This window comes from Camelus bactrianus, chromosome 19 (assembly GCF_048773025.1).
Source record: "Camelus bactrianus isolate YW-2024 breed Bactrian camel chromosome 19, ASM4877302v1, whole genome shotgun sequence".
NCBI classification, from domain to species: domain Eukaryota; kingdom Metazoa; phylum Chordata; class Mammalia; order Artiodactyla; family Camelidae; genus Camelus; species Camelus bactrianus.
The window spans coordinates 29798809-29825124 of NC_133557.1; the positions used below are offsets into that span (position 1 = coordinate 29798809).

Here is a 26316-nt window from a genome sequence, read left to right on the forward strand (position 1 = left end):
TGAGAGTTTTGTAGTTTTAGCTCTTACAGTTTGGTCTTTGATCAGTTTTGAGTCAGTTTTTGTATGTGGTGTGAGGTTAGGGGTTCACTTTCCTCCTTTTGCATGTGAATATCCAGTTGTAGGAACTTTGTTGTTAATATGGCTTTACTGACTTGAAAGTTTATATAATTTAACTTTTAATTATGGCCATGTGTAACAACTGGCTTGCAAAATGTCTGAAGATTTAGCAGTCAGCTCTTGTAGCCAGTGTGAGCTGCCACTATTTCTCCCTGAGCAACCTTGCTGCTGAGGCTGGAATTTGGATTTGTTTTTCTTGAGGAGCTAAGCTAGGAAGTGGCTAACGTGTGTTTATGGGGCTCCTGAGGGATAAGTGCCTAGGGAAGCATCTGGAGACCCCCAACGTGCAGCCGTGGGCCTGTCTGACATTTTCCCACTGCATCAGGCTTTCCTTTCCATGGCTGGAAGAGCACGCTGGGTCTTTCTTGCTCCCTTGCCTCTCATTTGCCCAGCTCTTCACCATGGCTGGGAGGGAACCACCTGGATCCCAGCCAGGTCTGGAGGGGCTTTGGAAGCCCCATCTTTGAGCAGAGACCCAAGCCTGATCCTGAGGCTGAAGACGTGCTCTTTTTCCTGCTGGGGTGGCCAGATAAAATATAGGGTGTTCAGTTACATTTTGATTTCAGGTAAATAACATGTACTTCTTAGTATATGCAAGACCCATACAAGAACTGGGACAAAATGATATTAAAGAATTAGGCGTTGTTTATCTGAAGTTCAAAGTTAGCTGGGAGTCCTGTACTTTCATTTGCTAAATCTAGTAAGACTCCCCTCAGGTCAGTTTTATTCCTTACTGTCCTTATCCAACAGCAGACTCAGAACTCCAGAGTGGAAAGGGCCCTAGGGAGGTGCTGATTCTCTGCCCATTTTACAGATCTAGAAACCGAGTCCCAAGTGAGAAAAGGGACTCACTCAGTACATGGAATCACTATGGACTTCGAGGACCTTGCTGAGCTACACAAGTTTTCCTTTTCATGAAGTCAGCACATTTTCTGAGCATCTCCTCTGCACAGGGCACTGTGCTAGGTGTCAGGGGACAACAGTGACAAGCCTGCCATGGACCTGTATATAGGGCAAGAATCATAAGTTCCCTATGACATATTAAATAAGAGACAAGATTCATACAGACCGTGTATCAGCTGCACGACAGGTCACTTTCACTCTCTGAGCCTCAGTTTCCCCTTGCCTTATGTGGGGATAAGGGTATTTTTCTTGGGGATGGTTGTGGCTTCAGTGGAGGTGATAAAATGCCAGATGGGGGGTAGGGAAGTGTTTACTGTGCAAAGAGAGAAGAGAGGTACCCACAGTAAAGTCTGATTGTTGCCCACAGGTTGCCCGGCATCCCAGGCCACCCAGATGATGTGGGATGGAGGTGCCAGACCTCACCTGCGCTACCTCGCCTGCCAGGGACCAGCCAGCTCCAGCTTCTGGTCCCCTAGGGGCCCCAGGTGGGCAGGCCTCGCCTCACCTGACCCTGGGTCCTGTCATCCTGCCGCCGGAGCAAAGCCTGGCCCCCACCGTGTTTCTAAAGGCCCTGCCCATCCCACTGTACCACACAGTGCCTCCGGGGGGACTCCAGCCACGTGCCCCACTCCTGACGGGCAGCCTGGAAGGTGGGGGCATGCCCTTCATCCTCAGCCCTATGCTGCAGCCCGAAGGGCCTGGCCCCACCCAAGTGGGGAAGCCAGCCGCCCCAACGCTCACGGTGAACATAGTGGGGCCTCTGCCCGTCCTGTCTCCAGGCCTGGGGCCCACGCTGGGCAGCCCAGGCAAGGTGCGGAACGCAGGCAAGTACCTGTGTCCACACTGTGGCCGGGACTGCCTGAAGCCCAGCGTCTTGGAGAAGCACATCAGGTCCCACACAGGAGAGAGGCCCTTCCCCTGTGCCACCTGCGGCATCGCCTTTAAGACCCAGAGCAACCTGTACAAGCACAGACGGACCCAGACGCACCTCAACAACTCCCGGCTGTCCTCGGAGTCCGAGGGCGGTGGGAGCAGCCTCCCGGAGGAAGGGGACAAGGCTGGAGAGCCCGCAGGAGCTGCTGGCAGGCGGTCACAGAGACCCCGTTCTCTGGGCTCCCAAGCGGCTGGGCTCTGCCCGGCGCCCACTGCACATGGGTCCCCGGTTGCCAAGAGTCTAGACGTGAAGTCCGAAACTGTTCCCGGCCCAGGGTCCGCGTTCGACGTCCGAGAGGCCGCTCTGGACGCGGCGCCCGGGCCCCCGCCGGCCGGCGCGCAGCCGAGGCGGAAGCTGCCGGAGCAGAGGTCCCCGACGGCCGGCAGGCCGAGCGCCGCGGAGAAGCCCGCGGAGGCCAGGGCCGCGGAGGGCCGGCTGAGGAAGTGCGAGAGCACCGACTCGGGCTACCTGTCCCGCTCGGACAGCGCCGAGCAGCCGCCGGCCGCCGGCAGCCCCCTGCACAGCCTGTCGGAGCACAGCGCCGAGTCCGAGGGCGAGGGCGGCCCGGGGCCCGGGCGCGGGGGGCGGCCGGCCGGCCTGGAGCTGGAGAAGAGGCGGCTGGAGGAGCGCATCGCCCGGCTCATCTCGCACAACCAGGCCGTGGTGGACGACCCCCAGCTGGACAACGTGCGGCCCCGCAAGACGGTCCTGTCCAAGCAGGGCAGCATCGACCTGCCCATGCCCTACACCTACAAGGACTCGTTCCACTTCGACCTGCGGCCGCCCGAGCCCGGCCGGAGGAGGCCCGCCGCCCTGGGCGCCGCGCGCTCCACCTTCACGCCGCCCGACAAGGCGCGGCCCCTCTTCTTCCACTCGGTCCCCACTCAGCTCTCCACCGGCACGGAGTGCGTGCCCGTCACCAGGAGCAACTCGCTGCCCTTCGTCGAGGGCACCAGGACGTGGCCCGAGCCGCCGGACCCCCAGGACGCCTGGCTGCGGAGGCAGAAACCTCTGAGCGCCAGGCCCGCCCCCGCGCGCCCAGCCGATGTCCCCAGCGGTCACCCCAGGGCCCTGGTCAGACAGGCTGCGGTGGAGGACTTGCCGGGTCCCCCGACCGGAGAGATGCCGACCCCCCCAGAGGACCCGGATGGGAAGAGCGCTGCTGGGGAGGGGGCGGCCAGCAAGGGCCAGGGCGCGGCAAGGAAGCGGAGCCCGAGGAAGCTGAAGATGTTCTCCCAGGAGAAGTGGCAGGTGTACGGGAACGAGACTTTCAAGAGAATCTACCAGAAAATGAAAGGCAGCCACCAAGGAGGCAAGCAGGCGAGGGAGGTGACAGGGGCCGGTGGGGCTGAGCTGGACCGCCCTCTGCAAGAAGAGGCAGCAGGGAGCAAGGGCGCAGCCCCATCCCAGGATGCAAGGAGGACCCCTGTCCCAGGGGACACGTCTTTGGGGGCCAAGCCAGCACCTTCGGCAAGTCCGCCAGCCCTGGAGGGCTTCTTGGTGACCCAGCCCCCAAAGCAGAGGAAGACAGTGGCCAGAGGGGGAGGCAGTGACCAGCCAGGGGTGAATGCCCTCAGCTGCAGGGAACCCCCCTGTCTGGGCAACAAGAGCCCTCTGCTTCCTCCAAATAGGGGGCTGGAGCTGGGGTTTCAGCTGCCCCCAGAGCTTGGTCCCCCAGAAGGAGGTGACCTAGAGGCTTCCAGGCCAGGTTTGCCAGACCCCAAGCTGGAAGGCAGCACCCATGGTAGTAGTGGCTCAAAGGAGACCTGTCAGCGGGCTCATGTTGTCCTGAGATGGCCCGGCGATAGCTCTGGGGAGCCCCAGCCCACAGAGGAGGAGCTCCCCTCGGAGAGGAAGAAGCTGAAGGTGGAGGAGCTAAGCTGCCAGGAGCCCCTGAGAGCAGGAGGAGAGACCCCTGGGGGTCCTGTGCAAGCCACCTCCCCACCTGCTCAGAACCAGGACAGTGATCCCAGGGAGAAGCCAGGAGAGCTGCCTGGAAGTGGTGACTGCACAGTGAGGGTTAGGGCTGGGCGACTGGGCGAGCCTGGGAAAGCCTCCAGCGCCTCCCCTGAAGTTGCTTCTGGGGCCCTAAGGCACGTGGGGCCACAGAACAAGGATTCTCTGCTGTGTCCTACAGCCCCCAGGGGTCCCTCCCTGGCAGCCACCCAGCCTCGGACTCCCAGCATCCTCACTGCTCCAGTGGATACCTCTTTTCTTCCTCAGTACCTCCTCAGATTACCCCAGGGAGAGACCCATCCCCCACCTCCCGTCACCCAGAAGCCAGACCAGGGCCCAGACCCTCTCTGCAGGAGCGGGTACCTGGAGGAACGGGCATCCTTTGTCAGATCAGGGCTGGGGGCCCTCTTGCCTCCCTGCCCAGCTTTAAGCCAGGTCCCAGGTGGAGCAGACAGCTTCTGGGAGGACCCCAGCTGGTCCGGGCCACGGGACAGGAGAAAGCGGGTGCTTGGAGAGGAGAAAGGGGGCCTGGACACTGGCCTCCCAGCAGCCGGGGCCCCCAGGAGGGCGGCCTCCTTCCTGCCCACCCCAGTGTGTGACTCCCGAGGGAGTGAGACCCACGACACCCAAGCACTCTGCGGGAGCAGCACTGCTGCAAGAGCCTGCCCCTCTGGGGGCGTCCTGAGCCCCTGGGAACCCAACAGGGAGTTGAGGGGGCCTCCTGAGAGTGTCTCGGCAGAAGAAAGTCCTTCTCCAGAGCGGCCAGCGGGGCTCAGTCCATGCTGCTCCCGCCAGCCCAGCTCCTTCCTCTCGGCCCTCTCGGCCCCAGGCTGGCCTGAGCTGGCCGTGGGTACCCAGGCAGAGACTCTGGGGCTCAGTGGGGCCCAGGGCCCTTTCCCCTCACTGAGGGCCGAACCCCGGCTCACGTGGTGTTGCTTAAGCCGCAGCCTCCCTCTGCCTATGGAGCAGAAGGAGAAGGATGCTTCCGTGTACCTGGCACTGCACTTCCCTGGCGACAGCCCCCCAGAGGAGGGTCCGGATGCCCGGCCAGTGAGCAAGGCTGTGTCTGGAGGATGGCCCAGGACCAGGCCCGGAGGAGGAGGGCAGACGCAGATGTTGAAGGTAACATCCAGCTCCGCCCCAGGGCCCTGGGGGCTGAGGGAGAGCGCTTAGCGGGCAGGACTTACAATGATGGAGAGAAAGTAGGAAGACGTCCCTTGCAGCATCTGTTGTCCATTATAACGTCTTCTCTGCCTGCTCCCGGGGGAAGTTGGGGCTACCACATACAGGGCAGGGAAGAATAAAGGCTAAAAATGTAAAATGAAACAAAAGAAAACCCTGAAAAAAGAAGTTTCAAAGGAAAGAATTATTGTACCCGAGACTCTGGGTGAGATATTTTTCATAAAAAGATATTTTTCATAACTAGACATAAAACTTCATTCTGTGCTTCCTGGTAACAGAGGCAAAAAGTGAAATGAAACTCTGTCCAGAATAACTCTGGGTCCCCCAAGAGTAGTGGATTAGTAAGGATTGTGCTGGGCCCAAGAGAGGGGGACCAAGGCCCAGCATAGCCCTCCTTCCCCCAAAAGGCAGTCAGGCGTTGGGCAGGGGGGTTCCTGGGGAGACAGAGTTGGGGAAGGGGAAGGAGCCGGCCACAGTGTGCCCTAGGTCTCTAGTCATCTCCAAAGGTCTGTGCATCCAGCACAGGCAGGGTTCCAGAAGTTTCCAGCTAGGAACGCTCAGCCCATTTGGCAGTGCGGCATTCCCATGCCTGGTTTCCCCAGATGGGCGTCCTGTCTGCAGAGAGACCCCTTCTGTGTTGTTCCCACCACGAGGGCTGTGAGCAGCGTGATGCCAGCAGGCCTGGTATTTTCAGCTCTCCGACCCAGCAGTCCCCGCGGTGACATCCCAGGACCGGGTGTCCGAGCCAGGATGGAAGAAAGCACTGCCTCGCAGGAGGGCAAAGACACTTCGTGGGAGCAGCAGGCAGAGAACCCTGAGCATCGTCTCCAAAAGGTAGGGCGCGCGGCCGCCGCAGTCACTTCCACGTGCGCCCGCAGCCTTAGGAACCACGAGCTGTGATTCCAGTAAACCTCGAGGATAAACTTCACAAGGGATTCAGAGGGCATCCCTGTGCTTGGGAGAGGGTACTGGCTGGGATCTGGGGGCCAGGACTCAGTTTACCTCCCCACCCGTCCAGCCCGCACAGCACCACTGGCTGCGTGTGTTTCAGTGGGGCCTTTTTTTTTTTAAGGCCAGGAATCCAGCAAATATTTGAAATATTTCAACTGAGTTGAAAATGCAGCCATCCAGTTGTAAGCCCTGAAGAGAGAGCGTGTTAATTATTTACAGCTTTTATTGTTTTTTTAATTATGCAAGCGAGGCATGTCCTTTGCAGAAAAATTAGAAAATACAGCTGAGCAGGAAGAAGACAGTAAAACATCCAAGTCACCTCCCCACGCAGAGACGATCACCGTTAATGTTTAGGTGGCTGCCCTTCCAGACTTTTCTCTGTGGTCTGTGCACGTAACATAATCTACCGACCGCAAACTGGGGGGCAGATGGATTTTAATACCACTCTGTCGTCGTGTCACTGACTGTCTTGTTCCTTTGCTCAAAATCATTCAGGTTGCCCGTTGCACACAAGGTAAAAAGCAAATTCTTACCTGCTGTTTTGTTTTTTTTTTTTTGAGGGGAGGTAGTTAGGTTTACTTGTTGTTGAGGAGGTGCTGGGACTGAACCCAGGGCCTTGTGCATGCTAAGCATGCGCTCTGCCACTGAGCTAGACCCTCCCCAAGAAGCAAATTCTTTAATCAGACCCCACCCCCTCTCAGAGAACCTTTTCAGTCCCATTTTCCCATGGCTGCCCATCCCGCTGCGCAGTACCAGCCCTCACCCATGCCCTATTTGACACTCTGAACCCAGATCCCCGAGGCACTCCTGTGTCCCCACTCTACAGTTTGGCCCCCGACACTCTCCCCTTTCTAGAATGCTCAGCCTTCTCCCTTTGTGGTCAGTATTTGGTCCAAAGCCTATGTACTCTTCCAGAGGACATGCAGATTCCTAGTGCTCGCCAGCAGCTGCTCAGACCCTCAGTGGCTGGAGACAGCAGGCCCTCTTACGAGGTCCCTGCCCCCGTTTCTGCCAGGGACCCCATGTTCAGAGCTGGCATCGCTGAGGCTTGCTGTGTGCCAGGCACTGTACAAGGGCTCCTCGTTTCCCTCATGAGGAAACTGAGACACAAAGAGGTCGGGGACCCAGATCTGAACCAGCGAGTCTTACTTCAGGGCCCATGTGCCACACAGCGGCTCCCAGCACATAACAGACACCAGAGTTGCTTAGGGTTTTTTTCTGGAGTTTTCTTGCGATGCTGGGTCAAATTCAGTAGGTCTGGGACAGGGCCCGAGATTCTGTATCTCTAACTTGCTCCCTGGAGATGATGAGGATGTTGGTCCAGGCAACATGCTTGGAGAGCGACCCTTTACGCTGCCCCAAACCACATCCTGTCCTTTCCAACACCCAGCATTTTTTCAGCCTGTGCTTTAGTTCACGGATTATTCAAGGCTCTTGTGGCACTAGCCCAACTTTAAGTAGCCTGAACCAAAGAAGGACAACTGCCTGTGTAACAGGGGCACGCAGCTCTGACCCAGACCGTGTGGAGTGGGTAGGGATGGCCCCTCAGGGAGACTTGGGTGCAGTTCTCACAGCAGGGGAATGAATTCCAGCCAGACCAAAGGGCAGCTGCCCTTACAGCTCTGGGCGCACAGGGCTTCCCGCGTGGCTTTGCTCCCACATGACTGTAGTGGAGGAAGTGACACCTGCCACGCCAACATCTCTAGGCTTCAGTCAGGGTCCCGGAGGCGTCAGGAGGAGAATGGCTGGGTGGGAGAGGGTGGCCATTTACAGCTCCTTCCTTCCCAGCACTTGAACTTGACTGTTGAAAGAAACAGTCATCGTGCACCTGCGAGGTGCCAGGTGTCCACACGTGGAGGCCGTCTGGGAAACGTTCCCAAACAAAGCTGATGGTCCCAGGCTGGTGCTCCAAGAGGCCTGGAGACATCTCTACAGGATGCCCTGCAAACCTGCCACCACCCAGGGGTCAAACACCCACCCTGTGTGCGTGACTGCATACGTGACGTGTGTATCGATGTATACATCCATCTGCCCGCTCCTGTGTGTGTGTGTGCACGCAGACCTATCTATTGCCTATCAACCCACATGTTCTCTCCTCAGGAAAGCAGCCTATTTTTAAGTTCACTTTCCCATTTTCACTTCAGTTGTCTTAATGTGCTACAGAAAATGAAATACTGTAAAAGAGATTCCCCTCTGGGCCTTAGCTCACAGAAAAGGGTAAAATTCATGCATCAGAGTATCTGTTCTCTTCTTCTCCTTTTTTGAAAACAAATTTAAAAACACAGGAAAGTTTACCTATAATGGAAAAGAATCTGAAAAAGAATGTGTGTGTGTATGTGGATATATACGTATCTGAATCACTTTGCTGGATACCTGAAACTAACACAGCCTTGTAAATCAAGTACACTTCAATTTAAAAAATACACTCTTAAAAAAATACAAGAAAGTTTAAAAAATCTATAACAGATTTCTGGGTAATGATCCAGAATTAACAGATGTTAATATTTTATCATATTTGCTTCTGAGCCTTAAAAAAAAATTACTTTATATATTTTATATATATATAATATTTACATTATATATGTATATAATTTAAAACAAAATAAAACAAAAAGGTAATTATGTAGTTTTATATGTTTGGCACACAAATGGTTTCCATCCATATGTTCATATCGTACAAATTAATGTATCCACTAATGCATAGGATTAGTTTGTGTCTTTAAGATAGATATGTAAGTATCACACTGCATTTATCCCCCTTCAGTTTGATTTTTAAACTCGATATTGTGTTTTTGAAGCTCTAGTCACACACAGATCCAGTGGGTACACACAGACCAAATTCATTTGTAGTAACTGCTGTAGAGTGTTCCATTCCACGAGAATGACACGTTTTATTTTCCATCCTCCCATTTAGGAACATTTAAATTGGTTCCACTTTTTTTTTTTTTTTTTGCCAATTTTGCAATGAGCGTGTTTATACGTGCCTCCTTACGCCAACATAAGAGGTTTTCTAAGAAATACACCTAAAGGTGGAATTCCTGGGTTAGGAGATCATCTCATTTTCAACTTTACAAGTTACTACCAAGTCACTCCCTGGAGTGGGTGTGTCACTTCAGGTTCCTCCGGCCGTGGGAGCTTGCCCTGCTCCCGTGTTCTCACTACTGTCTATTCTGAGCAGAGTTTTCATGTTTTGCCCGTCAGAACTTGCAGGGTTCCGTATGTCTCCCAGACTTGCACGAATCCCTTGCCTGTTGTATAGACCGCAGACATTTCCCCAAGTCTGTTGTCTTTTCAAGCCGCTCATTTTTCTTTACCCACAGAATCGCAAATATCCTGCCTCTTCATTCCTTTCGGCGTATCAGATCTTCCTTCTGAGGTGGTTTTCGTCTTTCTGAAGCACACCCTTTTGAATTCCATTTAAAGAAGAGAAATCTCAGTTTTTATTAATCTGGAAATGCATTTATTTCATCCTTGTTGAAAAATATTTTTTGCTGGGTGTACCGTCTTAGGTTGACAGTTACTTCCTCTCAGCACTTCCAAGCCATTTCTGCCTCATCGTTCGGCTGCCATTCTGTGGTGAGAAGTCAGCTGCTCATCTGCCCATCTGTCTTCTGAAGTTCTCTTATCTCTGGCTGCTTTTAAGATCTTCTTTTAATCTTTGGTGTTCCATATGTTTCTTCTGATGCATACAGGTTCATGCAACTTTTATTTTTTCCATTGGGGATCCACTGGGCTTTTATAATTTCTGGATTGATGTCTACGTAGAAAATTCTCCACATCACTCTTCAAATGCTGCCTCTATCCCAGTCTCTGTCCTCTGTTTCTGGAACATGGAAACAACGTATCTGAGAATTTCTCTTGCTTTCATGTCCAGTAACCTCTGCTTTCAACAAATTTGTCTTTCTCTGCGATAATCTAGATACTTTGTTTAGAACTGTCTTTAAATTTTTACTAATTTTCTTAATTCACTGAGTGTTTTTTAAAGGGTCTATTGATGTATATTGAAGTTTAACATTATGCATATTTAATATGCAGAATTTAATAAGTTTTGACGTAGGCTCACGCCTGTGAAGCCAACAGCACCATCAAGGTGGTGAACGTAGCCAGAATCCCCGAAGTTTCCACGTAGCCCTTAACAAAAGCTGTGTCCCAATCTGTTTATACATTCAGTTGTTGGTGGACATTTGGCTTGTTTCATTTGGGGGCTGTTATAAATAAAAATTACTGTAAATATTTATATGTAAGTCTTTGTATGGATATAAGATTTAAATTCCCTTGGGTAAATGCCTAAGAGTGGGATGTCTGGATTGAATGGTAGATGCATAATTCATTTTTAAAGATGCTGCCAAGCTGTTTTCCAAGGCGGCGTATCATGTTACGTCACCAGCAGTGTCTGAGACTTTCAGTTTCTCCTCATCCTGGCCAGCACCTGGTATGGCCATTCTCCTTTTGTAGTCATTCTAATAGGTGTGCAGTGCTATCTTATTAGTTTGAATTTTCATTTCCCTGATAACTGATGATATTGAACATCTTTTCATGGGCTTATTTGTCATTTTTGTGGAACATCTGTTCAGCTCTTTCGCCCACTAAAACTGGGTTGGCTGTTTTCTTACTATTAACTTTTTAGAGTGCTTTATACATTCCGGTTGTCAGTCCTTTATCAGAGATGCAACTTGTAACTATTTCCTTCCAGTCTGTGCCTTGTTTTTTAATTCTCTTAACGGTGTCTTTTAAAGAGCAGATATTTTAAATTCTGATGAATTCCCATCATCGTCCTTTCTTTGGATTGTGCTTTTGATGTCATAACTAAAACCTCTTTGCTTAAAGCATGGCTACAAGAATTTTTCTCTAAAGTTTTGTCCTTTCATGTTTAACATTCAGTCCTGTGATCAAATTTTTGTATATGGTGCTGTTTTGGCAGGCGGATGCCAAATCGCTCCAGCACGATTTGTTCATCTGTCTATTTTGATGCAAATACCGCACTATCTTGATGACTCTGCCTGACCTGAGGACTTGCTATAAAGCTAAAGTGCTCAAGGCAGTGTGTATTCACGTCAAAATAGACAAATAGATCAATGAAAGGCAATAAGAATATAGAACACTGTCTGTGGTCAATTGGTTTTTGACAAAGGTTTGAAGGAAATTCAATGGAGAAAGGCTAGTCTTTTCAATAAATGGTGCCGGACCTGGAAAGTGCCCCCACCAGGAAGCCAGGGCAGTCGCGGGGCTCACCCCGTCTGCTCCTCTTCCCTCAGGGACTGCTGCCTCGTTGCTTCGCGTCCAGTGTCCTGAAAAGTGTTGGTTCGTACATTAGTCCAGTTTCTTATTTGGGAGGGTAAATCCAGTCCCTGCTACGCCACCTTGGTCAGAAGAAGCCATCCCTGGGCTATTGCAGGGACCTCTTCCTTGGTCCCTCTGCTTTTACAGATCCATTGAGTTTTAAATTTTATGATTATTATGATTATGATTATCATTATTTTTTTTTTGGTGGGGGGAGGTAATTAGGTTTCACTGATTTATTTATTTTTAGAGGAGGTACTGGGGATTGAACCCAGGACCTCGTGCATGCTAGGCATGCACTCTACCACATGAGCTAGACCCTCCCCCTTTAAATTTAATTATTAATATATATTACGTTCACTTTTTTTAAAGTTCCATCTAATTATCTTTCCAAATCTGCCTGGTCCTTTTTATAGTCTCTTGCTCTCTGCTCTTCTTTTTTATTGAGGTATGACTGGCAAACCTAGAAGCTGTACATATTTAATATCTAGGTCTTGATGAGTTTGAAGATGAGCGTATACCCACGAAACCATCACCACATACAGTGCCCTGAACTTCCCTCGACTGATTTGTCATCTCTAGAAGTTTCTTCCCTTCCTTTTTTTTTTTTGATAAGAATATTTGACATAAGATGCACCCTCCTAAATTTTAAAGAGTGTAACAGAGTTGTTAACCGTGTGCACTATTGTGACCTGTAGATGCCTAGTGCCTGTTCATTTTGCAGAAGCGAAACTTCGTGCATCAGCACCCTCTGGTTCCCCCTCCCTCCAGGGCCTGGTAATCACGAGCCTATTCTGTTTTCATGAGTTTGACTGTGTTAGGTTCCTCATATAAGTGGGACCACGTAGGATCTCTGTACCTGGCTGACTTCATTTAGCGTAGCGTCTCCCAGTCCATCCATGGTGCAGCAAATGGCAAGATTTCTTCCTTTTTAAGGAGAATAATATTCCATTGTGTGGATACATCGTAGTATTTTTATCTGTTCATCCATCAGTGCACGTTTGGGTTGTTTCCATATCTTGGCTGTTGTAACTAATACTGCAATAAACGTGGGCTCAAGATATCTTCAAGGTTCTGATTTCAGTTTGTTTGGGTATACACCCAGAAGTGGGTCATGGAGTAGTTCTATTTTTAAGATTGAGGAATTTTCATTCCGTTTTCCATAGTGGTTGTCCCAATTTACATTCCCACCCAGGACCATGCTGTGCCTGTTACTGTAGCTTTGTGATGTATTTTAAAATTATGAAGTGTGATGCCTCCTGCTTAGTTCTTCTTGCTCGATTGCTTCAGTTATTCAGAGTCTCTTGTGGTTCCATATGAATTTTAAGATTGTTTTCTCTATTTATGTAATCTTTTATTTTCAGTCTTTTAAAAAACACACTAAATATTTTACGCCTGCTAATGCCAACATAGAAGTCGTGGCACGTTTGGCTCTGTTCTATGTACTGGCTCTCACCTAGGGTAACGTGTTTCCTTGTTTGTTTTTGGATTTTTTGATGGTGACCTGAGATTTTTGGAACTTTGAGATGGGTTTCTCCAGTAATTTGTTTTGCTTCTTCTGGGTGCCTAGGGGCACCCACTGAGCACTGCTTCAAATAAAATTCTTGATTGTGGGTTTTTCCACATCACAGTGTAGTTTGAATTCAGACTGCAAACTCACGCAAAGACTGTCTTATTATGAAATTAGCAGGAGAGACTTTTGCCTCCTTCACTCAGTGGTAAAATAGGAGTTTTTTTTTTTTTTTTTTTTTTTTAATGTTCCCTGGGCAGGTGGTGGGGGTACGATGTATTATTCCTAACTCACCCATTTATTGAGGGTATAATCTCAGTGGCGTCAGCTTTATGCCGGAGGCGAGGTCGGGCCTCCCACCTGACCCTCCCCAGGGCAGACCCTGGGCTTCAGCCCTGCGCCCCGCAGCCCGCCGGGCCCTGAGGGTGGGAGAGCAGGCTCGCTTGGCTTGGCAAATGCCCTCGCAGCGCAAACTCTCTTGCTCCTTCGGGTGTCTGTTTTCACCTGGTTTTTGACTTTTAAATATATCTTGCCTTCTAATTAGAGCAGCAGTGCCCTTAAATATAAGTTGTGGAGATTTTTATATCTTAATCTGCATTTTCAGCCGGTCTCAGCGTGAGGGTGAACGCAGCGGCGGCGGGCAGAGGGGCTTCTCGTTTTCTAACCTGGCTTAGGGCTCTGTCATCAAGAAGTCGCCCGTCCTGACGTAGCCCCGTGGGGCTAGCTTTTCCCTCACGATGGTCGCCTTTGACCTTGTCTAAGGAATCTTTCCTCACTCTCAATCTCCCAGCATCACAAATACAAAAATACATTCTGTTAGGTTCTTCCTCTCTCTCTCTTTTAATGTAAAGAGGGATTTATTTTTATTTTGTATAGAAAACAATGGACTTTGGGTCAAATGTGGCTTTTGACTTGTTTCTGTATGCCCTTGTTAGGTAAGCATGGTTTTTACATTTTTAAAAGAAAAAAAATATAAATATATATGCTATATTCTATAAGAATATATTTATTTATTTATGAAAAATATGTGGCAGAGATTGTATGTAGCTTGTAAAGTCTAAACTATTTATTACCTGGACCTTTGCACAAAAAGCTTGTAGACGCCTGGCCTAATCTGCTTTTTTCACTTATTTGCTGTATTTCAACTTCCCATTTATACTAGGAGTTTATTTCAGGGCCCTCCATTCTGTTCCATTTGTCTCTCTGTTTGTTGCCGACTCGAAATACTGCGCTGAAATGAAAATGGCTGTTGCCATTAATGAAAGCCCACGAGTTAAAGGAGAGGGGTTAGGAAAGGCGGGGTCCATCTGCAGAGTGGAAATGGGAAAATACAGACAACTCATGCCTGGACACCTAAGCGTCCTGACGCTAACTAGAGACGCAGAGAGTCAGAGCGTTCCCAGAAGAGGTCTCTGCCGGGCCCAAAGCAGGCGCCTGCCCATGGAATTGGAGTTTATTGATTAATTTGTAACTGCGTGCGTGCCGTATGGGGCGTGACACACTGCGCGCCGTGGTCCAGGAAGCTCCCGGCAGATGGGACGGTGAATCGGGAAGCCCCGCGTGATGGGAATGCAGCGAGTGAGGAGGAGATTGGAGGTTCTGAGGCAGAAGGGTGCTCTGCAAACCCCCAAATACACGTTAGTCACGGAAGGGGAGGGCGAAGGAGAAAACGCTGACAGTGGAATTCTCTTAATCGATGGTGTTTTCCCTTCTACGGTGGGTGTTTTTTCTGTCTGAGCCAAGTGTCTGCTCACTCAGTCATGACACAGTTTACTTATTCAACAAGGTGACACTCAGTAACGAGAGCTCAGTCTCCCAAGTGAGATGGAGACACACACCTGGGGACGTGGTGGCTGCCACTATGCTGAGCCCCTCTGTCATGTTCACCATGGCAACAGAAGCTTTGACCCTGGTCCCAGGTCCTGCCTGGTGGGATGCTGGGGGGCTGCCGGGCCTCCACCCCACTTCTCTCTGCCTTGTTCCTCCCTGTGGGACCACGAGAAGAAAGTGAGAGGAACCCCATGGCAGAGCACACAGTCTCTCCCCAGGATGTGCATGTGTGAGGGAGACCACGGGAACCTACAAGGCTGCCTCCCTGGATCTCCCAACGCTGGGCCGATAAAAGGGGCAGAGGGTGTAAAGGTCGGTGTGGGGTTGGAGTTGGCAGGACGGTCATTTGCTCCAGCATCAAGATACATGACAAAAGCTCACCCTGCCTCCTTTCATGCGCTTCCCACTGGACTCCAGTCAAAACTGATGTCCCCTTTGCTTTTGACCTTGGCCATCTAGTCATCAGTGTCCCTGCCGGGGCTGACATGGGGTAAGAAAGCATCTATCTGGCTGGTCTTGCATGAGGCCCATAAACAAGGATAACGTGCTACTCTTAAGTGTAATTAATGTTGGCTCTTAAAGGAAGACCCACAGCGAGAGACCGAGAGCAGAGGCTGTGTTGAGTACAAGAGTTGGATTTAAAATCTGGCCCTTAAATGGCAGCTTATTAAAAAAAAAAAAGTAAGCCACTCTGCAAGCCAGCAAAAAGCAGAAAATTAGACACAAATACAGAAATCTGGATTGATTGGCAAAACGAAGCCTTGAGTAAAAACCAAGAGAGAGAGCGGCTCGGCGGTACGGTGCCACACACAAAAGCGACACTACGCGTGTATAAGGATACATGCCCATTTGAGGATGTTTGCAAACACACCCAAGTGCCTGTGGGGGAATTGGGCGGGTGGGAGTGAGGCAGGGAGACGCAGGGGACGAGGCGCGGGTCTTGCGGCCGAGGCTGGGGCGCCTCGAAGCAGAGCCTGAGACGGGGATTCTTGCACAAGTGAGTTATGCAGGGAGGGCTCTCGGGAGGCGTGTGAGGGGCGAGGGGAGCAGATGAGGGTGAGGGAAGAGCTCAGCCAGGAGGTGGGTGTGGGTGTCTGGTCCTGCCTGACCTCACGGGGAGCTCTGGAGAGTGAAGGCATCACAGAGGTCATCTTGCTCCCAGGCAAAGGGCCTGAGTGGTCATCCCCTGGGACAGCCAGTCAACAGCCGAGGGCCCTTCCTGGGGGAGATGTGCACACGCCCCTGGGCCTCTCCAGGCCAGTCGTCTTCCACTAGCCAGGGCAACCCTCTCTAGAAGGGGGTAAGTGAGAGTTACGAGGGGCCAACACCCCGGCGGCCGGGCAGCCTGGTGAAGGCAGTGGAGACGAGGCACTCAGCAGCCGCCAGACCACGAGCAGCCTTGTGGGACTGACTGGTGCTGGCAAGCTTGCAGGTCCGGCTCCACCCCGGCTGCTTCCTCCCCTGGTGACACTGCTCTGGCAGGGGCTGCACATAGAATGTTCTGGACAACCCAGGAGAGAAAGAAATAGACCCTGCCTGGGACTAAACAAAAATGGCCTTGCAGACCATGCCAAGAGCCACGTGGGCTCCCCCCAGGGCCAAAAGAGTCCAAATTCCACCTTAATGAGAGATGAGTCCAGGGGCCAGGGCTCCCCAGCAGGTGTCCGAGCCATTTTCACTGAGTACAGCTACTCACTCTTGTCCATTTTCAAAAGCGAACCTCCCTGCAGTTCAGGCCGCGGCGTTCTTAACACCTGCAGGCCTGCGGCTGGCACCCACTGACTCGGGGCAAAGGAGACGTGCAGCCCACAGAGGACGGATTCTCTCGCGCCCCCACCTTCCTTCCTCCTCCTGTCTCTGCACTTCGAAGCCGCTCAGCCCAGCCCAGAGGGAGCCCGGCAGCCTCCGGGGTTTGTGATGAGCAGAGCGGCAGCCCTGCCGCCGCCGAGCCTGGCTCCGGTGGCTCTTGCAGGAGCCTGCGGTCTTGACAAGCAGGGATGGACTGCTTCCAGGAGCCAGGCGGGCACTGCTGGGGAGTGGCAGCTCCGGCCCAAGGCCCGGGAGGCAATAGCGCCTGTAAGTGGGGCCTCTCCCGAACACAAGAAAGGTGAAGAGAAGTCGCTTTCTCCTTGTTGCTGCCATAAAAATCAGCGCCCCGGAGGATACTGCGCTCCGCAGACCTGATTTAAAATTCCGTGAGCAGCCCGGGTGATGAGGGAACAGTGGCTGGAGGCTGGCAGCAGCTCAGACAAGTGGGAAAGGGAAATGGCCAAGCAGGTTGTCTCCCCTTCCTCTCCAGCCAGGTGGTTCCAAAGAGCATCGTTAACAGGAGAAGAATTCTTGTAAACCGAGGCTTGTAAAGGGGAGGGATCCCTGTGGCTCAACCAGGCAGCTAAAAGTGGTGCGAAGATCTTAAAGAGCTGACCACGGAGGGTGGCCTCTAGCGAAACGGCACAGGGGCCTGGGTCAGGAGGCTCCCTCCCACTCGGCCACGAGCGAGTCTTAAGGCGCTTGCAGGCGCTCCGCCTCAGTTCTTTCACCTGCCAAGTGGGGGCGCTAGACTAGCCTGCTGGTCTGCTTTGGGTTGCACACTTCTGCTGGTAAAAAAAATGTCTAGCCGTCACCCTAAGAAATGCATAATGGTTCACTGCCAAGTTCTACATGTGCTCTATTCTCCTAATATGTTATGTACATTATAAGGGGCACATAACGATAGATGTTAGAGAGCTTAGACGGAAGTAAGTGTAAATCGGAGCTCAGTATTTTCCTTCTCTACCCGTGTTCTGCCCTTCCTCAGGAGGTGCAGGCTCTGTTTTGGAGATTAGAGCAGATGCTCTGGAAGGGCCCCCCAGGGGGCCTGTCTGTGGTGCCCGTGTTTTTCAGAGGAGACCCCTTAGGCGTGTGCTGGCCAGTAACGGTGGCCACTGGCCACACGTGGCTCTTTCGGCTCACTACAGTGAAATCAGATGTAAAGCTCAGTTCCTCAGACACGTGGACCGCATCTCAGCCGCTCAGTGGCTGCCAGTGGTTGGTGGCTATGACAGTGGTCAGTGCGGGTCGCAGAACGCTTCCGTCATTGCAGAAAGTTCTGCTGGACAGCCTGGCTACTAGGTAATCAAGACCATGTAGTTCCGTATTTAATTTCAGCAGCTGACCTTTAGGAAGCGCTTGCTATGTGCTAAGCAGTGTGGGAAGCATTCCATAAGCACCGTCTCATTTTGTCCCCCAGCAGCCCCTTGAGTCGGGTCCTGTTGTTACCGCCATGTCCTGGCGGGAGACTGAGGATCGGAGGGGTGAGGGGGTCCCGAGAGCTGCCATGCTACCGGACATCATGCCCCTGTGTTCTCCTAGGCTCCCCACAAGGACTTTGGGTTTTCTCCTCTGAGCATCGTGTTTCACAGTTCTGTGCTTGTGAGCTCCCAGGCACGTGCTCCTGAGGCTGGTGACCGCATGTGTGCTTCTTGTCCCCCAGGTACACAGGGAGTTTCTCGCAAAGCCGCACTCAGCTGAGAGCCAGGAAGCCACACTGGGTGCTGAGAAAAGACTGCCGCCCACCCCCAGTCGAGGGGCCAGCCCCACGCAGGACCCGCGGGCAGGCTTCTGCAGGAATGGCAGGTAAGGCTCTCCTTGGAGAGGAATCCACTGAGCTGCTGGGGACGCGAAGTGAGCACGAGGCAGTCGTCCTTGCTGTCTGGAGCCTGAAGTCCCGCAGGGGGACAGATGCGCGTGGGATGATGACACCAGTGTTACGTCTGTGGGACGGTCGTCGAGACCCTAAGCCAGCGGAGAGGGTCTTGGGTGGGAATATTTAGAATCCAACACTGAGGAGGCAGCAAGCCTCCCTGAGTACTGGCCGCGTGTGCCGGGCGCTGCCCAGAGAGAGTTCACCCCGGGGCCTGGAAAATGTGAGTCAGAACTCTTGTGCCTCCACCTTTCCCTCACCTTTAAAAATGAAGTTCACTTGATTCCATGGGGCCCTTGTGAGGCTAAAACGGGTCAGTGGTTGGGCTTGACAGTGGATGTGAAATAGAAGTGGGCGGAGGAGTTATGACCTGGGAGAGCAGCGGGGAACATCGCCAGCATGGGAGGCGGTAAGAGGTACCCTCTTCATCGTGCTCAGAAATAAATAAAGGATGAACGAATGGAGACTGCTTCCTGGAAAGGGGCTATTTTCAGTTGCAGTCACTGGGCAACCAGGGCAAATCGCTTAAATTCTCTGGACCACAGTTTCCCCTCCTTCCTCAGCTCCCCGGGCAGGAGGGAGCCCAGCCTCAGCCCTGCCGGCAGTGTGTGGACTGGGGAGAGTGAAGGCCTTCTGTGAAGAGGCGGCAGGGTCCCATCTGGCCAGTGGTGCCTGAATTACCATCCTTTTGTGGCTGACTGTTGTCTGTGTGGCTCTAGGGCTGACCCTGGGCTCTGATGGCTGTGGTTTTTGTCCTTGGGCGCAGTTGGCTGGGGCACCTCCCCCTCCCCCTTTCTGCAGCTCTGGTGCCCCCCCCCCAGCAGAGGGTGCTTCCGTGCTCCCCCTACCCCCAACCTCCAGCCCCCCAGCCCTCTCCGGTGAGCAAGGACAAAGATCAGCCTTCTCAGTGAGAATTTAAATCAGGGTAGATGTTTGCTTAACTGGATGGTGAATTGTAGAAAGCAAAGCATTGTCTTTGTTATGGAATGTCGAGGGTTAAGATCTGGTGGGAGCGGACAGAAGTAGGGTGGGGGGACACAGAAATACTGTCAGGGACCCAGCTTTGCCCTTTCTTCATTTCCTGTGGCTCCTCCCCCTTAACTCCATGACTTTCCTCCTCAAATAGCTCACAACCAATGGAACTGCCCATTGGGGTATATCCCCCGCCAACAGAACCCAACAGAACCAACCAGAACTCTGCCAGTTCCCTCGAAGGGCAGAGCTCTCCCACCAGCACCTTAAAGGGGGCTGAGTCAAGCTGCTCCTGGAAACTGCCATCAGCTTCCATGTTTCTGTTTCGAAGCACCGTGCTGGGAACTGTAAGGGAGAAACGTGGTACAGGGTGAAGACAGGCAGACAGGCTCGCTGTCCACCCTTGGCTCACATTGGGAAGGACCCTGGCAGGTCCGTGAGCTCCCCCCTCGGAATCTTCTGTCTGTACAGCTGGGCTGTGGATGTTGGTCTCACCTACCCAGTGGCTCAGTGCGAGGATCTAGGGAGCTGCTGCGCGGAAGGCGGCTGCAGACTCTAAAGCCAGTGATTGGTGTTGATTGTTATTATTAACACCGCCTAGTAAGTGTACGTGGATAAAAACTGGCATGCGCTGAGTGACAGATGAGTGCGGGGCCCGTGGTGACAAGGGTTTCTGCTGTTTAGTGGAGGACAAGGTCAGCGTTGGGGGCAGAGCCCGAAGAGGGGATGTTCTTGGGAGAGAAAGGGCTCCTTCTAGGAGTCCGGACGTAGGGAGAATAGAACAGAGGCTTTCTGGACTGGGGAGTGATGTGGAAATGCTCAGGGGCAAGAATGGCGAACCAGAGGGCGGATGGGAGCCGAGTGGGCTGGTGTGCGCGGGACCCAGTGCACGATGTGAGATGCCCTGAAGCCAGCATTTCTGTTTGGGTACCACCTACGCTGGTGTCCTGAGGCTGCCAAAGAAATTGCTACAAACTTGGTGGCTTAAGAGAACAAAGATGTGTTCTCTCCCAGTTCCGAGGCCAGGGGTCGGACAGTCCCTCCGCGGGCTCTAGGGGAGGAGACTTCTGCGCCTCCCAGCTGCCGGGGGCTCCAGGCGGCCCTCACTGGTGTCCGCATCCTTCCAGTCTCTGCCTCTGTCTTCACACAGCTTCTCCCTGTGTGTCTGGGGCTCAGATCTCCCTCTGTCTTTCTCTTACAAGGATACTTGCTGCTGCCATTAGGCAGGCCCTAAATCCAGAATGATCTTATTTCGAGATTCTTAATTGAATTCCATCGGCAAAGACCTTCTCCCAAGAAAGCTCACAGTCAGGAGTTCTGCAGGTTAGGGCTTGGACATCTTTTCTGGGGTGGGGATGGGCCATGATTCAGCCCCTGCGCCACCTGGACATCTTCTGTCCTGTCTGCGAACCAAGAGGAGGGACCTTGAAATGCGCTTCTAAGTGATACAGGCAGTGGCCCGCACGGACGTTTAGTGGACAGTAGAGGACATCACCTGTGCTCTTGTTGTGGGTAAACAGTTTCGGTGGGAAAGTTTCATTATAAACATAAACCAATATGGATTCATTAAAATGGAATCCACGCCCTGCTGGACGTGGCCACGTTTGCTGGGGAGCGTCATCCGAGTGGCTCCAGGTAGCTTCCATCATGTGTGCTGGGCCATGGGCGCCTTTAGCTTCTCTTTGGGAAGAAGGCCTGGTGGCCAGCCGGAGGGGGGTGGGCAGGGCTCCGCGTGCGGCTGTGTGGATTGCGCCAGTGGGGACTGAGGTCCAGCCAGCACCAGGTTCGCCTGGCCTTACACTCAGCTACAGGGCGGTCAGCGCAAGGCAAGGCGGTCCTCTCTCCTCCCACGGGGTGGGGGGCGCCCTCCATGCATCCTTGGATGGAAGTGGGTGCCTCTTCCTCATGTGCACATGCGCCTGGTGTGCTCACAGCGACCCGGGGGGCCCCAGTGTAGGCAGACAGATCAGCTGGAAAGCCTCTGGTCTTTCATGGTCCTTTTCACCCCATGTTCCCTTCACAAACTCCTCTCGGCCTCAGGCAGTGGTCCTGCGCCCGCTGTGTTGGGAGAAGCCCACTCCTGATCTCAACACCAGCCTCTCAGACCAAAATCCTAAGGGCAAACTGGCCACACCAATGAGTGGGGGATGAAGCTAGACCCAGAGAGAGAAAAAAAATCAGAAACAGTATGTGAATGTGGAGATTAAAAAAGCCAAAAAGACCAAGAGGCCAAATGTCGTTCAGATCCCCCTGGGAACGTAGCTGCCCCATGTAGGTAACGCTGTTGCAGCGACAGCCCAGAGTGGTGACAGATGCCTGTGCTTTCATGTTTAGTATATGGGCAGCCAGCTGAGCCAGAGGTCTGGGTCACAGGTGCCCGGTTTCCAAGGATCCCCTCCCCCACAATCAGGAAGCACACAGAGGCTGTCCCCTCAGGGCAGGGGCAGGCCTGCAGGGTGCGGTCTAAGCCCTGGCCCGGGATGTTCGCCACCCCCTGTTCCCTACTGAAGTGTCGGAGCGGGGACAGGGATGGCGGGTCGGGCAGACCAGCAAGCCCAGGGTGGACAGGACATGACGGACACCATGGGGTTGGGGGGCATTAAAATAAATACTGCCTGGAAATCAAAGGGGCTGGGGGAGTTAACTGCCACCACTTCCCAAGGCTAGTATTTCACAGCCGAGTGACAGGTTCTGAGAGTGCTGGGTGTGTGAAGACAAAGCGCTGCTGCTTCAAATGGCCTGAAGGCCTTGCTGTCCACCATTTTCAAACAAATTTCTTGTCTCCTTTGACCTGTCAGGTCCTGGCTGGAGAGATCAGAGCTGCCTTCTCAGTGAGGGAGTTGACCTCGCTGTGTGTGTGTGTGTGTGTGTGTGTATGCAAACCTGTATATTTTGGGGGGAGGTGGGGAAGACCCGTTTTCGACGGCTGGACAATGATAGGGTGATCTGTTTTGGGTGACTTGAGGGGCTATAAGTTGGGAGAACTTGACAAAATCCAGCAAAGTGATTGAGAATAACCTTTAGGGGGATCCCTTTGGCCTTGATTCTTGAAAGCCAATTAGAATCAGCAAAACATTTAAAAATAAGTAGTCAGGAGCACTTGGGTCCAGGGGCTGAACTAAGATGTTATTATTTATTTCTTTATTTATTTTAACTACGATCTTATAACAGATTCTTTCTCCTCTTTATTTTTGGAGAATCTTCCTGTCCATGATTTATGAAGGTACGAGAGAGAGGATGTTTTTGAAAAATATTTTTTTAAAGGATGCTTAATTCCCCTCTCTTTTAAACTATTCTGGTAGCTTGGTACTAATCATTCCAATTAACAGAAGGCTTGACAGTGAAGTCGTCTGCAAGCAGAAGGCCAGAGGAGTCATGAAGGATAAAGACCTAACGTATAAGATTTTATGGTGATTGGGCTTTTGAGACTCTCCAGCGAACTGAACGTATTTAAAGCCCAAATTCAGTGGTCTGCCCCATCCAAGTTTCCAGCAAAGGAGTCGGGGAAGCTGGAAGTTTCTTTTGAGATATCCAGTAGGTTGGCTTAACCGATACCCCAGGCTAAACATGGCTGTGGATGGGCAAGGATATCCTGTTTCAAAGAACATCCCACCACGTTGCCTTTAGGATCAAGGCTGCGGTGTGGTGTTAGGTGGATTTAGAAACTTGAGCTGCCTCCTTGAAGGGGATTGGTAAAAAGCTGGTTCTTCGACATCGAGTGGCTGGTTAGCCTAAGGAGGGCAAACATCTGTGGGAGGGAAGTCCTTCTAAACGTTCTTTATGGGAGGCCCCCACCTTCCACCCCTGCCCTTCAGATTAACTTCCCCTGTGTAAGGAAACTGATGGCCAACTGAAACCACAGATCATGCTCGAGACGCAGAACCTCACGAGGGTGAGGGAAGTGACCCCTGGGTTGAGTCATAGCCAGTGGCAGGATCAGATGAGGTAACACGTGAACTGGAGAAGACTGATGAGGAGAATTCCAAGAGAGTGATGTGACTATCAGAGACTTAAGAGAAGCCCTTAGAAAAATGGAGAAAGTTCTAGAATACTTTTTTTGGGGGGGAAACCCCTCTTGGTGCTCTTACTGGGAAAGTAGGTATAAAAGGTATAAAAGTAGGTATAGCCCGTTGTCCTCCCAGTAACCTGGTGTAGGATGGACTCTGCGCCCCACACCTGGTTCACCTTGGTTGATGTCAGCAATTAGCTCATTGTTTGCCATTCAGACCCAAATACTGAACACTTACTTTATTTTTGAAGGTTCTCTCACTTATTTTCATAATGGTTGGTTTCATTGCTTTTCAAGATAAATCCTCCAAGTCCTTCATTTCCCAATATTTCCTGTGAAATTTTGGTCCCTGTTGTGAAGGATTTCATTTTGGGTGGCCGTGACCTCAGTTCCTAAGGACTGTGCTTGCCACGCTGGTAGGTCATCTCTTCCTTTGTACCTAGTGCCCAGAAGGTCCTTAGTGTTTGTTGAATGAACAATCAAATAAGCAGTGGTAAGTCTCCTTTACCTTAAGCTTCCTTGAAGCTCACCTTCAATTGAAAGGACCTTGAAAACCAGCCCCCAGGTCTTTGCGAACAAAGGAAGGGACATGCAACCTGGAGGTTTCATGTCCAATTTTATTTTGGAGATGTGTCCAGTGGGGACCTGGTTCGGATGGCTGGGGGTGAACCAGCATAAAAGAAACTTCATTGTTCTTTTTCTCATAAAAAGAATTTTTTAATCTAAAAAGAAAGTTCCATCTTGCTGGATTTAATTTTGTGGAATCGCCATCTTCAACTGCCAGGCTCGTTTATCTAACGCCACCTCGGCTTTACAGATGAAAGCTCTGCTGAGACCGAGATGGTGACCTTGAACCTAACAGGTGTTCACCCTGATGGCTCCTAGCCTGGGGTCCTCACTTACAGGACAAGGGGACCGAATCTTAAGTGGGGGATGTGTTTCCAAAGCCAGCACTTTAGTCAAAAATCACAAAAATTATCTTTGCACGTTCTACAAATCAATCATAAGCATATGCTTGGTGTCTACGACTCTGAGCAGAAGCTCTCACGCATGATGTATCTGAGGACCACTGAGGGCAAGGGCAGGAAAGAAGAAAGGCCATCCATCCATCTGGGCAGCTTTGACGATAAACAGCAAGTTTTAGTCAGGACTTCTCAAATGTCCCTTCTTGGCCATGTGGTCGGAATCATTTGGTTTCAGCCTTAAGTCTCTGAAACTGTTGTTGTCTTCTTTTTTTTTTTAATTTTAAAATTTTACATTGAAGTATAGTTGATTTACAATGTGGTGTCCATTTCAGGTGTACAACAAAGTGATTCAGATATACAGATTTGTTTTCATATTCTTTTCCAGTATGGTTTATTACAGAGTATTGAATATAGTTCCCTGTGCTATACAGTAGGACCTTGGTGTCTATCTATTTTATGTGTAGTAGTTTGTATCTACAAATCTGAAACTCCTAATTTATCCCTCTCCCACCCCCTTTACCCTTTGGTAACCATGTTTGTTTTCTATGTCTGTGAGTCTGTTTCTGTTTTGTAAATAAGTTCATTTGTATCATATTTTAGTTTCCACATATAAGTGATATCATATGGTGTTTGTCTTTCTTTGTCTGACTGACTTGATATGATGATCTCTAGGTCCATCTATGTTGCTGCAAATGGCATGAGTCCATTCTTTTTCACAGCTGAGTAGTATTCCATCATATAAATATACCACAGCTTCTTTATCCAGTCAACTGTCATTGGACATTAAGGTTGCTCCCATGTCTTGGCTATTGTAAGTAGTGCTGCTATGAACATTGGGGTGCATGAATCTTTTCAAATTAGAGTTTTCTCCAGGTGTGTGCCCAGGAGTGGGATTGCTGGGTCGTAGGGTAAGTCTGTGTTCAGTGTTTTAAGGAATCTCCAGACTGTTTTCCATAATGGCTGCACCAAACAATGTTCCCATCAACAGTGTAGGGGGGTTTCTTTTCTCCACAGCCTCTCCAGCATTTATTATTTGTGGACTTTTAAATGATGGCCTTTTTGACAGGTGTGAAGTGATACCTCATTGTAGTTTTGATTTGCATTTCTCCGATAATTAGTGATGTTGAACACTTTTTCATGTGCCTTTTGGTCATTTGTGTGTCTTCCTTGGAGAAACAGCTCCTTCACATGTCTATTTAGGAACTCCTTCACCACAGGGACCATTTTTTTTTTCTCAGGTTTTTGATTCAGTTGTTTGGTTTTTTTGTTATTGAGCTGTGTGTTATGACATCTTAATGGACTGGTTTGTTGTGGGGATTGACTAAGTTATTGGAGTTGTGTTTTCTGGATGGTGCGGGAGGTAGCCAGTTTCAGAAGTCAAGGTTTAGGTTAAATGTGTGATGGGACCCTGCTGGGGAGGTCACATCTTACCTGAGCACCTGTCTTCCTGGTGCCGGCTTAAGAGCTGGGGGGCCCTTCTCCGTTTGACAAGGATTACTCCATGTAATTGATGGTCAGCGGAAGACTCTCTCTTTTAGCTGAAAGGGGAAGTTCACCACCAAGCTGTGTCATGAACACGATGTCTCCACTGTTCACTTCCCGAATTAGGGTCTTAGGGACTTAGGAAGGGAAGCTTTGCAGGTGCGTGTGTGTGCGCATTTGTGTCCTCACACTTGAGTGTTGTTTTTCCATTAGAAAAAGCAATTGAAAAACCCACACGTCCATATGAAGTGGATGACACCACCTGCGTGAAAGGCACTCCTGTTTTTCTTTTGTTGTGGCTGCACAATTGCCGGTGCATCTCCCCTGATGGGGTCACTGCTCTGAAATGAATACTTTTCTTTTCCGAATGTGGGGCACCGTGAGGATGAGCACACAGCGTTCAATTCTGTTTGCGTTTCGAGTGGGACGTTCTAGTCTCTGGGAGCTTAAGACCCATCAGCATACAGCCCTCTCACCCTCTTCCTAATATCACAGTTATTGACCCTGGGCTGCGGAAAAGAATCTCATAATTAGATCTGCCCT

General features: G+C 51.1%; 1 protein-coding gene across 1 annotated transcript in view; it reads left to right on the forward strand.

Annotated features, from left to right (window-relative positions):
* Positions 1-26316, forward strand: part of ZNF831 (zinc finger protein 831) — an 84113-nt gene that overhangs the window by 14942 nt on the left and 42855 nt on the right. The window contains exons 2-4 of the mRNA XM_010958757.3: positions 1388-5032; positions 5787-5926; positions 18136-18278. Of these exons, the coding sequence (XP_010957059.3) occupies positions 1424-5032; positions 5787-5926; positions 18136-18278 (3892 nt within the window). The 5' untranslated portion in view covers positions 1388-1423. The remainder of the gene's footprint in view (positions 1-1387; positions 5033-5786; positions 5927-18135; positions 18279-26316) is intronic.